At 37.8% G+C, this 13,040-nt stretch overlaps 1 protein-coding gene across 4 annotated transcripts in view; it reads right to left on the bottom strand.

The window, feature by feature from the left end:
- Positions 1-3,552: 3,552 nt before the first annotated feature.
- Positions 3,553-13,040, bottom strand: part of cpeb3 (cytoplasmic polyadenylation element binding protein 3) — a 100,893-nt gene continuing 91,405 nt past the window's right edge. For all 4 annotated transcript variants that reach the window (XM_030155886.1, XM_030155888.1, XM_030155887.1 and 1 more), the window contains 2 exons: positions 10,190-10,371; positions 3,553-5,537 (listed from right to left, as the gene is read on the bottom strand). In XM_030155886.1, the coding sequence (XP_030011746.1) occupies positions 5,310-5,537; positions 10,190-10,371 (410 nt within the window). In that variant the 3' untranslated portion in view covers positions 3,553-5,309. The remainder of the gene's footprint in view (positions 5,538-10,189; positions 10,372-13,040) is intronic.

Raw genomic sequence — 13,040 nt, 5'->3', positions numbered from 1 at the left:
GTAAGCATTAGCAGCATTGAGCTCCATGTTTTTCCAAATCAGTTATACTGCAAAAAGATCAGACAACCATAGGTCCAAGTCAATCTCAAAAGCCTCGCCAAGATAGAAGTCAGGAAATAAAAACCTACAAAAACGAAAGCACAGATGCTTCAGTGTAAAAAAAAAAAAGAAAAGAAAAAATAAAGGTACATTTTTTCAAAAGGAGTGGGATGTTTGTGATAAAAAAAGCACATCATTTTATCATATTTTCAGACCACAACATGACAAGACCTACAGTGTTGACGCACCCATGAAGAAACGCCCATGAAGCAGAAGTGAATATACAGTTTACTACCCAAGTCTATTACATGAAATACATACGTTTATCTATAGAGAAGAAGATAGAAAATGGTTTCCATCGTCCAAATCGGATTTTTTCATTTGCACATACACTTTTTTTCTCTCTTTTTTTCTTTTTTTTTTTTTAAAGTTCAGGTATAAATCATTTATCAGAACTTAAAAAAATGGCCAGAAGATGAATAAACACTCGTGAATAATACTAACCTTTGGGAGAGAAAGACCGAGGGAGGGAGGGAGGGGAGTTAAAGGGGGGCATCAGCTGTATAAACTGGTAGAAAAAAACATCCAAAAATAACATTCTCACATGAGCTTTGGAGTGTTTTTGGAGTAGAATCTGGAGTCGGACAAAAGAAAAGAAAAGACAAGGAGGAGGAAAAAGCAAAAGCTGTAATGGAGAAACAAATTTTTTTCCCCCATATTTACTGGTACATTCATACTTAAATACAATCACACTGGTGCACACTCTGCAGAAACTAGAAAGAGGAGGAAGAGGAGGAGGATGTGAGGAGGTCGTTGCTCTCCACTGCACAAAGTGAGTTATTATCTGAAGAGTTAGTGGAAGCAGAAGCGATGGAAATGTTTCAATGGTGTCATCCGTCTCCCACAAGTACATCACAACATACCGCATGTATGCTCCATTCTGCCATTTTTATTTTATTGCCCATTCATTTGTGTACATTGCGAATCACTTAACATCACCAACCACCAATCTGCTGTTTGTGAGTAGTTATTATTAATAGTATTATTTTTTTTCATATATATATATTTATATATATCTCCGTAGATCATTTTCACACTAATGTAAAGCAACATCAGCGAGTTAAACACATAAAGCTTAGCATTTTCAAGAATCGAGACACTTTAGTAACAATATTACAAAGTCGTTTTTTTTTTTTCTCAGCTTCAAAAAATGAAAAAGTGAACAAATGAAAAAAAATAAACTTTTAAAGAATTAGCATCATAAAATTAATTTATTCCAAGTAAAAATACAAAATAATATTAATGACATTGACCAGATATGAAAGTCTCCCCCAGAAATAACTATTAATGGTTGAGAAATAAGTCTGTAAAGAAAAAAAAAATAAAAACGAAAATATGTAAATATGTTTAAATTCTTTTCTTTTTTAGCAAAACTCTCTAAAAATAATGAAAATTTCTCAGTACAAAGGCTACATTACTACTGGAAGGTACTAGCAGGTAGAGTAGGTAAATACACAGTAGAAAATGATTTTAGTGAATCACAATGCTTGCAATGAAAATAATTCTGCAATAAAGATTTATGCCTCTTTTTCTTGTTTTCTTCTTTTCTACAAACAGTACAAACAGTATTGCACATTACAACAAAGAATCAAGGTTCTTAGCCTTAAAAAATGGGACTAATTCAAGTCTTGCGTGAATAGAAAGGCCACCAGTCAATTGATGCACCTTGGGGGCTTTCGGTCAAGTTACAGGTGAAAACACTTGTGTCTGTTTTTTCGTGTTAAAAATAACATTCTTGTCTCTCTACCTCCAGCTGTTCAGCGACTCTCACAAGTCTCTTTTTTATATTTTCCTCCCATAACCATGTCAGGCTGACAAATCAGGGTCACGTTGCTTTTTTACAAAAACAAAAGGGAGCACATACGTTTTAGGAAACATAAAAAACTTCTCTTAAAAAAATAATGAACAGAAGATCTCTTTCACAACTCTGGTCAGCATAGTAAATGATTGATTATAAATATACAAAACGTGGGAAATATGTTCAGTTTTCTCTCTGAGCACCTGATATTCCTTTTCCTAAAGAGCTCGTATCGGTGAGAACGTTGATGTTTCGACCAATTTGACCAGTGGGACACTCGACCCGAACCTCCACTGTAATAAAGTAGACTGTACTCTCACTAACTACCACATTATATTAGTTATAAAGCTCTAGCTCCTTCAGTTGTTGTCTTTTTCAAAAAAATACATTTGTAAAATAAAAGCAAATAAGCATGATAAAAATAAAAAAAAAAATCAACCATCTGTTAAATCATTTCTCTTGAAGAATTAAATTAATATATATTTTTCATCTGAATAAACTTACTTAGAAAATAGCAGTTTCTCTCCTAATATATTTCAAAATTGAGGTATTGCAAAAGATCTTGTCAGTCAGAAAGCACGCTTTTATCGTCTTTTTTTTCTCTTTTAACAAAAAGAACCGCTGACTGTCGAAAAACTGTTCAGATACAAAGAGTAGTGCATAACAAATATCTATCATAGAGAAGGAACAAATATAGAAAAACCTGTCTGGGTGGGGAAAGAAATGTCACAAAAACACCCAGAATTCACTTTCATAGGGATACTTATTTTACTCAGGTTAGCCTCTTTTTTAAGGTTTTTTTTTTCTATCTGTAAAAAAGTATCTTCTGCTTAGTTTCGATTCATTTTCTCGGACAAGAAACAAACAAAAACATCGATCCAAAAGCAAACAAACAGTTTGTGACTAAAATGAGAGAAAGAGGAGAGGGACTGTGGGGCGCCGGTGGCGACGGGACAATCACAAAACTCACATAGTTATAATAATAATAATAATTATAGTAATAATAATCATAATAATAACAATAAAGGGGGGGAGGGGCAGACACATTAACGTGCAATGATCAACTGCTAAAACCAGTGTAGCTTGTCCCCCCCGCCCCGGCCCTGCCCCTAAACCAGAGCCGCCCTGTCGTCAGCAGCCAATACTTAGAGAATCTATACATTGCATTCATGACAACCAAACTCCCATGCCCTCACCCTCGCCCACCCCCACAACCCCACCCGATCCTGTTTGAACTGCTCACCATAACCTTTTAGATAAAAACAAAAAATATATATGTCCACCATTTTTGTATTTTTTTTAGCAGGTCCATTACTTCAAGCTTTGCAGGAAAATAAATCTGGATAAATATGGTAACCCCCCCTCCCACCACCCACCCACCCACCCACCCAGCTTGCACATCTGCATGTTCTGGCAACCTCACCCCCCCACCCCTCCCTCCCCAAAGCCCACCCCTCCCACCCCTGCCATGTAGTGAGAGCATGTGCAGAGCTCAGTTTATAAACCTCAAGTCTCCAGTAGCTTCAATATTTCACCCCCCCCCCCTCGGTTCTTCTCCGCTCTCTTTCCTCATCTAATCGACTTCACCTTCCGTTTGCTCTGAACGTCAGGTGGTCTGTCACAAGTCGAACACGTGAGCTCTTTGGTTGCGTTCTGGGACGTAAACGTGCGCTTTTGTCAACGGTGGAACAAATGTTTTCATTTGTTTTTTTTTTCTCTTTAAAAAAAAAAAAAAAAAAATAATAATAATAAGGAAAAGACCTCAGTTCTCAGTTTAAGCTCACATTGTTGCGTCTTCTCTTCAGGTGTTTTGTAGGCCTGTTTGTGTGCGTTAGAAACACAGCTATCCTCAGTTGTGTTCCGTGCGTGTTCATGTGTGTCGAGAGGCTTCTGTGTTTACTGGTGCAAGTGTGTGTTGTACAAGAGAACATATATACGTGTGCATACACTAGTTATGAAGTTTCACAGGACTTCTATGTCGGACATTAACGACAGTTAAAGCGAATCACAGTTCTAGGCATACTCAGACCTAACTACATACGGTATAAAAAATTGCACAATTATATCAACAATCACTGCAAAAAAGTACTTCACCTATCATAGACAGTTTTAAATGGTAATCCTACATTTAATTTGATTTGTGATTATTAAGGTTTTTTTTTTTCCCCCGTCGTCAGGATGCGTTCACTGCCCGCGCGGAGTCGCCATGATTCCTTTGACCAGTCTTCCCTGTTTCTGTCCAGTTTCGTGCGAGTCAAACGTACGTCTATAGTGTGTTGTGCAAACATGGGCAGAATCGAATAGTAGACATGATACTGAAAAGTCTATTGCATGCAGCAACCTGATTGAAATAAACATGCAGTTAGGGGCAACCCACCCCGACCCCCCACAAAGGTAGCCATCGTTGTCTAGGGGCGCCCCCTCCCCCTGTGACAGCTCGTCGTTCTACAACACCAGGTGCTTCGCTAGATCTCTTATTTATTATTTTACACCCTAGCCTGAAAGTACATATGGTATCTGTTTATACCATGGGTTTAGCAGCAAAGCTATTGCAGCATTACATTTACATAACACTAAAAAATAATGTTATTATAAAAATAAAGACCTAAAAATCCAAAGCAAACTAATCTGATTGCCGTATGAGGTATTAATATTTTCAGAGTCAAAAATTAGAGCGAATATAGCCGTGTTATTTTTACTCCGGGCGTTACGAGCCCTCACTACTGGATAGCTGTTAAATCTTGCTACATCGTATGCCTCCTACTTTGTTTTACTTTATGCATTAATTTTATTTGCCTTTGGTAATTTTTTTTTTTTTTACTAGGGGCAATATAACTACAGCTTCTGAAAATAAGTGCATGCTCCTTTTACATAAAATTTAAATTATCTATATATGTATAGATAGGTACAAAACAAAAATATATACTTTTTTAAAATATTTGTATGGTCCCACCTCTGACTCAGTAAGGGGGGGTCCAACAGGACGTACCACACCACCCAGTCAACAGAACGGGGAACTGAAAGTAGCCAGGTATCGAACATACCATCCTGTGTGTGTGTGTGTGTGTGTGTGTGTGTCTGTGTGTGTTTAGTGAGATTTTGTGCCAAAGTGCAAATTCTAAGCTGATAGACTTTCGCATTTCACTTCCCCGCAATGCTTTTTTTTTCAGAGGGGAACACTAGACAATGAGTTCAGAGCCGTGTACTATGAAGACAGTCCCATGTTTGCGATGGTATCCTTTTACTCTTTTCATGGGGTGTTTGTGGGGAGCAGGGTGGAGTAGGCGGTGCTGAGGGTGGGGGTGTGTGAGTGGGAGCGTTTCGCAGCGCTGTCCCGGGCCGTAGGGTAGCGGTCGGGGTCGGGCGTGGGTTCACCGGGGCAGGGCTGGCTCGCGACCCCCCCCACCTCCCCTCAGCTCCAGCGGAAGGACACGTGTCGAGGGCGGTCCCCCCCCTCCTTCACCAGTGGCTTGTGAAACTCCCGGCCCGCCCGAGAGTGGATGCTGGCCCAGCAGTACTCGCAGTAGTACTGCAGGCAGGTGACGTTGGCACAGAAGAAGGGGGCGAACTTGCCCCCGCACCGCGCCCCCTGGCACTCATCACACATCTGGTCATCCAGGACGTACGGCTTCACCTCCACCTGGGCACAGAGGGGTAGATGAAATAGACAGCATGTTATCTCTACCACTAGGGGTCTCTCAATAACACAATCAACAACAACAAAGCAATATTACATTTTTAATTTTTAATTCTAATTCTCTTATATTTCATTTCTCACTCATTTCTGTTTTTTCTACCTGTCCTTTTCTCTGCACTTGCTTGTTGTATGTTGCTGCTGTTAACTTTGAAATTTCTCCACGGTGGGATAAATAATCTTATCTTATTTTATCTTATCGTATTTTATCTTATCTTAACAACAACAAATACTCAATTTAATAATGTGTAAAGTAGTGCATCATGGGAGTTGTTTTCACGACGGTTGCTGTTGAAAATGTGTCTGATGTGACCCTGAACTTTTGTATTTCCATATTTCCCCTTTTTCAGTATTCGTTTTTATTATCTCATTAACTATATATTTTACTAATATATCTGTGTGTATGTAGTAATCATTGTCAATCTTGCCTCCTTTTTTTGTCGGTTTTTATGCTTTTTTATGCATATTGCTTAAAAAAAAAACAAACAACAAAACATATATATATATATATATATATATACATATCTTCTCCTAAATCTTCTCAACATTTAACCGCAACTGCAGTAGAACCGTCTGTGTTTTACATAGAACATAGAATTTTAAAATTTTATTCACAATGTCAGGAACAACCACTAGGATACATATTCATCAAAATAGCTGAAATAGTCAAAATAGCACCAACAAGACCAGAATGACTCCTGGAAAATTGTATTAACTTACTGTTTCTCAGTGGAAGTTCTCAAAGCTAGGTGGTTTTTAAATCAGCGCCTAGTGGTCGTCAGTGGTATTACAATTTAAGATTGGAATTATGAGATTAGATATAGTAGTAAAATAGACTGATTTAATAATAATAACAATAATATATTTTATTTGTAATGCACATTACATTTTTATCTAAAAACCTCAAAGTGCTACAGTCAGGGTACAATAAATACAATGAAAAGGGAAGTCAGAAAATAAAAACAGAAAGCAAAAAACACAGATAAAAACAGTTAAAAAAAACAGTTAAAACAGGTGAAGCATGCACAGATGTGGGGAGGTTGTGGATATGCTTTCCTGAATTCATTGAGCTAAATCAATTAATTTACAGGATTAGTGTGTTGTCATTTGTTAATAGTAGGATTTTTTTTTTTTTTTTACATTGATATTCAGGAACAAAATAATAAAATCAAAAAGGCCTAGTCATTCTGATGCTGCATATTGCATGTTTAATATTTTTATCGTATATTCCGTCCCTTGATAACTTCATTTTTCTCATTTAGTTTTGCAAGAGTGTAAATCTGCAGAAATAGGTGCTTCTCCTTCAGCCATTATCCTCAAACATGAAGCAGAACTGCAATTTTCTAACATAAAACCTGGCTGTGTCGAGGCAGGTACGTCCCCGCTCACCGGTGAAATGAGTTTGACCACTAGCGAGGAGACGAGAAATGAGAGCTCAGTCGCCATGGAGACGCCTGGGCGCACGAGTAGGCAGGCTGGACGCTAACCATGTTATAGTGAGGCCACAAAATGAAAGGTTATCAAATCCTTCAGCAGTTTGAGCCTGTCGTTCTCAGCCGGACTGTCCGACTGCTGAAGCGCAGAAACTGACCAGGGACCAATGACGAGGAGGTAAAACTGAAACAGCAGCGCCGCCTGTCATCTAAATACTGACGACAACTCAGAGAACAATGAAGCTGAACGGGTAATGAGTCTCTGTGACCTGTTCTAGAGAATTATGACCAATAATAGAACTGTGGTGGAAGGAGGATGAAAAAACATTAAACTGAGGCCAGAGGTCAAGAAGTAGACAACAGGTCTAGGATGACATGATGCTGGTAATGTCAGACTGAAAATAAAAATAGAAAAATGTATTTGCAGTCTGTAGAAAATTACTTAATTAATCCCTATCTTTGCTTTTTTTCCGTAAAATGTAAAACTAATCTAAAATCTCGAACCTAACTTGCCACAGTCGAGCTTTTATTCATGAAAATGTTCAATTTTAGTGTAGTTTTCATTAGTTTCTGGGTTAGTTTTAATGTTTTTTAGTACACTATATGAAATGATGATGCTCATAAAGTCATCTGAAAATAAAAGTACCAAAATGTATTTGCAATCTGTAGGAAATTACTTAATTAATCCCTATCTTTGTTTTTTTTCCGGTAAAATGTAAAACTAATCTAAAATCTCGAACCAAACTTACCACAGTTGAGTTTTTATTCATGAAAATGTTAAATTTTAGTGTAGTTTTCATTAGTTTCTAGGTTAGTTTTAGTGTTTTCTAGCACACTATAAGACATGATGATGCTCATAAAGTCCATCTGAAAATAAAAGTACCAAAATGTATTTGCAATCTGTAGGAAATTACTTAATTAATCCCTATCTTTGCTTTTTTTTTCCCGATAAAATATAAGACTAATCTAAAATATCGAACCAAACTTGCAACAGTCGAGTTTTTAATTCATGAAAATCTTCAATTTTAGTGTGGTTTTCATTAGTTTCTAGGTTCATTTTAATGTTTTTTAGTACACTATATGACATGATAAAGCTCATAAAGGCCATCTGAAAATAAAAGTACAAAGATGTATTTGCAGTCCTTAGGAAATTGCTTATTTAATCCCTATCTTTGCTTTTTTTTCCCCCCGTAAAATATAACACTAATCTAAAATCTCGAACCAAACTTGCAAAAGTCGAGTTTTTATTAATGAAAATCTTCAATTTTAGTGTGGTTTTCATTAGTTTCTGGGTTAGTTTTAATGTTTTTTAATACACTATATGACATGATGATGCTCATAAAGTCCATCTGAAAATAAAAGTACCAAAATGTATTTGCTATCTGTAGGAAATTACTTAATTAATCCCTATCTTTGCTTTTTTTCCCGGTAAAATGTAAAACTAATCTAAAATCTCGAACCAAACTTGCGACAGTCAAGTTTTTATTAATGAAAATCTTCAATTTTAATGTAGTTTTCATTAATTTCTGGGTTAGTTTTAATGATTTTAATACACTGTATGACATAATGATGCTCATAAAGTCCATCTGAAAGTAAAAGTACCAAAATGTATTTGCAGTCTGGAGGAAATAACCTCCCAATCACTATCTTTACTTTTCTGTAAAACGTAAAACCGCAAGAATCATCTTGAATTTCTAAGAGTTGTTTTTAATTCATAAACATGCTCAGTTTTAGTTTTGTTTTCATTGGTTTCAGTGCTAGTTTTGTAGTTTGTATTTGTGTTTGTAACTGTATTTGTGAGGGGTGGAGAAAAACTACTGTACTGTATAACATGTAAAGTATTCACAAACATGGACTCTTGGATTTTCTCCTAATGTTTCACCAGATGTGGATGAATTGGCAACACAGATGTATGATCTTCGGCTATGCAACTGGAAGGTAGATGTAAAATACACCTGAAATACTGGCCTTATGCATGAAATAAAATAACGCGCCGACTTGAAAACCCTCTGCCTTCAGTCCACACCAAAGGTTTTGCACATATCATACCATACGATACCAACTTTATTTGTGAAGCACTTTAAGAACTTTACAGCAGGCCAAAGTGCTGTACACGAATCATAAAACAAGGAAATAAATTAAATAAGTAAAAACAGTGATAACACAGGGTGCAGAGTGGGCTAAGAACAACAAAATACAACCATCATAAAAACAAAGACAAATTAAAATCTGATAAAAACAGCATAGGAAATATATATATATAACAAAAATCTCACTCATTGATCAAAGCCAACAAGAAAAAGTGCATTTTTAGATGTGATTTAAATACAGACAGAGACATACAGATGGATGGAAAGACAATGAACTGATGACAATACCCTGCAGTGAGGGCCAAGGGTAAAAATAATGTGGAAAACCTAAAAACACTTTCTGATCTGTTAAATTCATAAAACCTCCTTTCCATTTTAATGCTTTAATTGCTAATGATAATAACCTTGTGTTGAATTCAGCACATCATCATCATCAGCATCACATTGGGAGGTGTATGTAATGAGACGTGATTAAAATCCCTGTTTAGCTTCTTGTTGTTCTCCCTGGTGTTCGTTCCCTTCATCTGTTTTGTTATGGGCATATTTGTTTTGGCCTTGGAGTATTTATATTGGACCAGTCATAATACAGACACTGTAAACCCCACTGGAGATAGATGGTGCTAACTAAAGTGGGGTGTAGCGCCCCGCCCTGCAGAGGCTCGGCTTCCTGGCTGACGACCAGTCTCTCTTGGTCACGATATGTCCCACTGAAATGGGCCGGCGTGCTTAAAATACCCAGGCTGCAGTGGAGCCTGAGTGGATGTGCATGTATAGGGAGCTGCTATAATTAAACCAGCCCTATGTGTCCGCAACTTGAAACATCTGTCGGGACTCCGGCAGCCAAAGGCCATAGTGATTACACATCCAGGCCGGGCCTTCCGTTATTGTAGGCTGTGTGGAGCAGTTGGCTGAAAACCTCTGCATAATGAAAGCTCTGATACTTGGGAGAGGGCTCGGCTGAGTTCGGCGGCGCAGCGTGCCATAGGAATGAGCGCAAAAAAACCTCAGCTGTGGTGGAGACGTTACTTTCTCTCAGAGGACGGAGGTTGTGAATGAAGCGCATGAACTCGCTCACCCTTTTGTCGATGTCATTGTGCTGCAGCTGAACAAAGCGAGCGCTGATGGCAGCGATGTAGCTCTGCTGATTGGAGAAGGCCACGCGCCCGGCGCCCTTCGGGTATTTGAGCTCTGGGTCGGTGTCGATGCCGGCGTAGCAGACACCTCCATAGAGGCGGTCCATGATCATGGCCAGTTCCACTGCAAGAGACAAGAGCAGAGGCTGAGGAGGCAACAAGGATGCATGTCTGAGGCGGGAAATAGGCTGCACCAAACCTTAAAGGAGTGATATTTTGCTTTTTTAAAATGGAAAATGGAAGATCTATTGTCTAAAAATAAGTTCTTATATCTCACTGAAAAGTTACTCTTTACGGGATTATGTCTTATTTTAAGTGTGATGAGATATTTTGACTAGAAATAAGAAAAATACACTTGGTAAGATTTTAATTTTTTGCAGTGTACAGAAGAAAGAAGCCTATATTTTATTCCATGTGCAATTAATATGTGCAAAATTTTAAAGATAAGGATTAATCTGAGGCCCTAAACATACACACCCTGAACCATTCTGTCACAAGCCTGATGATCCTGATAAATCGTGGGATTGTCCAATCTTTTTGACATTAGAGACATGAGAGGCTACTTACTGTGCATCAGTTAGAGTTAAAGGAGTGACATTTTACTTTTTAAAATGGAATTATGCATTTTCAAACATTTCCCTGTGGTCTACGTAAACTGTAAATGCTATGTTTGGGTCTGAATTCTTCATTAATTCAACTCCACAGGTCTATCTTCAACCCTATTTCTGACTAATGACATGAGAAAGGTCGTTTTGAGCACTGGCCCTTTAAATCCAAATGACCCCACCCCCTCCAGGTTGTTTACTGGGAGCTCTCTCCCATTCACCCACTTGTGTTTGTTACTACAACTCACAAATAAACATTTTAGGTAATCGGCTCGAAGATTGGACATATTTTCAGTTTTTACTACAACAGCTGCTGCTGATAAACAATTATGTCGTACTCAGAGAAATGTTCATCGGAAGTCTTGACCTTATATGTGCAAATGTCGTGATGTAACTAGTTATAAAACGTAACAAATTAAGAAGGAATTAAAACGGGTTGTAGAAATCCACTCGATTTTTGCCGGAATTAATATAAAGATAGTTTTGCAGCACCTGGAGGGTTCAAATTCAGACTTTATGAACTATTAGGGTCCAAATACACAAATAAATGAACCAAAGACTAATACAAGTGGGTTTAGCAAAATATGACCCCTTTAAAACTGGCTGGGAAGAAGAGTAAAAACACTTTCTTTAAACCTCAGTTCAGTTTTGCATCTAAACCTTTGACCATAATTTAAAACATGATCTAGTATCAACTTCAACTTTACACAATTGAAGCATCTGCCCATTTGATGCAAAATAATCAGCTCACAGATTCAACCCATCTGCTATTTTCTCTTATAAACCCTGGGCCATTTGTTTATAGTGGGAATACAACACAAAACAATGGATTAGCCAATAGCAGAAGCTTCATTCATGTAAAACCAAATTATAATAAAAACAAAACAGCAAAGGTAAGATGAAATACATACTCGTCCCTTCATAATGTGACCTTTATTGTTGCTCTTCTTTGTCTCATTCAGTGAGTTTTATTATCAGAGACATAATCCTTGTACTGTTTGATCTGCTTTGTGTTAGCTTAGCACTGCAAAGTTAGTCTCATTGGTCTGTTGTTTTATTGAATTATTCATGACAAACGCCGGTCTCAGACTGATAGACTGGTTTAGATATTTGCCCATTTAAATTCTTGTTATTTTTAGAGTGTTCTGTTTTCTGACAGTTGATTTTGTTGAGCTTTTAGCTGATGTTCTTCTATTTATGTGGATGTATAGAATGGGTATATTTCTAGGGTCGTGTAGCATTGCCATGGCAACACAGACAGAACAGTGGTTTCCTCCAGTATTGGGGGTAACTGCTTATGAGGCTACAAAAACATTCTGCAATTGTGGTAGATCTTTACTTCCTGTCGTCCCTTTTTATGTTTTATTATTTGACTATATGGTCTTTTTGTTGGTCATCATGGGGCTACAACTACAGCAGACAACATAATACAGTCTACTCTCGTTAAACCGCCCGCCGTTATACCGCCATTTCCGCTTATCGCCATCCGCCAGCCCAGTTCCATGCACAAACAACACTTATACCATTGATTTCCCGACCGTTATACCGCCAGCGGCGCGGCGCGGCACCTCCGAGGTGCGCCACCGTGGCACCTCCGAGGTGCAGCTCCCAGTGTTGTCTTTCCGTGGAAACCGGGTCGAAATGGCTCTTTGAGTGTTAAAGGTTGCCGATCCCTGCCGTACAACATAACAGAATCAAGATTTATTTAGAAACGTAATTAGAACGGGTTAACGGAGGCAGCATAGACATCATATAGTAAAGACATGCACATTATGGACGCAACCCGTTGTAACGCCATTTTCGCTATACCGCCAATTTGGCCGTGAACGGAAGTTGGCGGTATAACGAGAGTAGACTGTATGTAGTTAAGGTGCACAAAGCAGAAGGATGGATGTTAATGGATTTCCACATTTTTTGCTCTTGCCAAGGTCCAGCAGCATGCAAGAATTTAGCATTATTCAATCTTCATTTTTTTCTGATTTAGTTTAAGTATTTTATATGTTCGATTCATTTTGCAGATATCTTCTCATTGGTTCATCAGTGAACTTAATTTGTTTGTTTTTATGATTCATTGTCAGTCTTTACTAATATTAAACCTCGGTTTGTTAAACTTTCAGTGAGTTTTTGTTGGTTTAACTCAGTCTGGGAGTTTTTCCTTATCTGATAAAAGGTTGAACTCTTGTGATTA

This window comes from Sphaeramia orbicularis, chromosome 15, assembly GCF_902148855.1.
Source record: "Sphaeramia orbicularis chromosome 15, fSphaOr1.1, whole genome shotgun sequence".
NCBI lineage: Eukaryota > Metazoa > Chordata > Actinopteri > Kurtiformes > Apogonidae > Sphaeramia > Sphaeramia orbicularis.
This window is presented reverse-complemented; position numbering and strand designations above follow the sequence as displayed.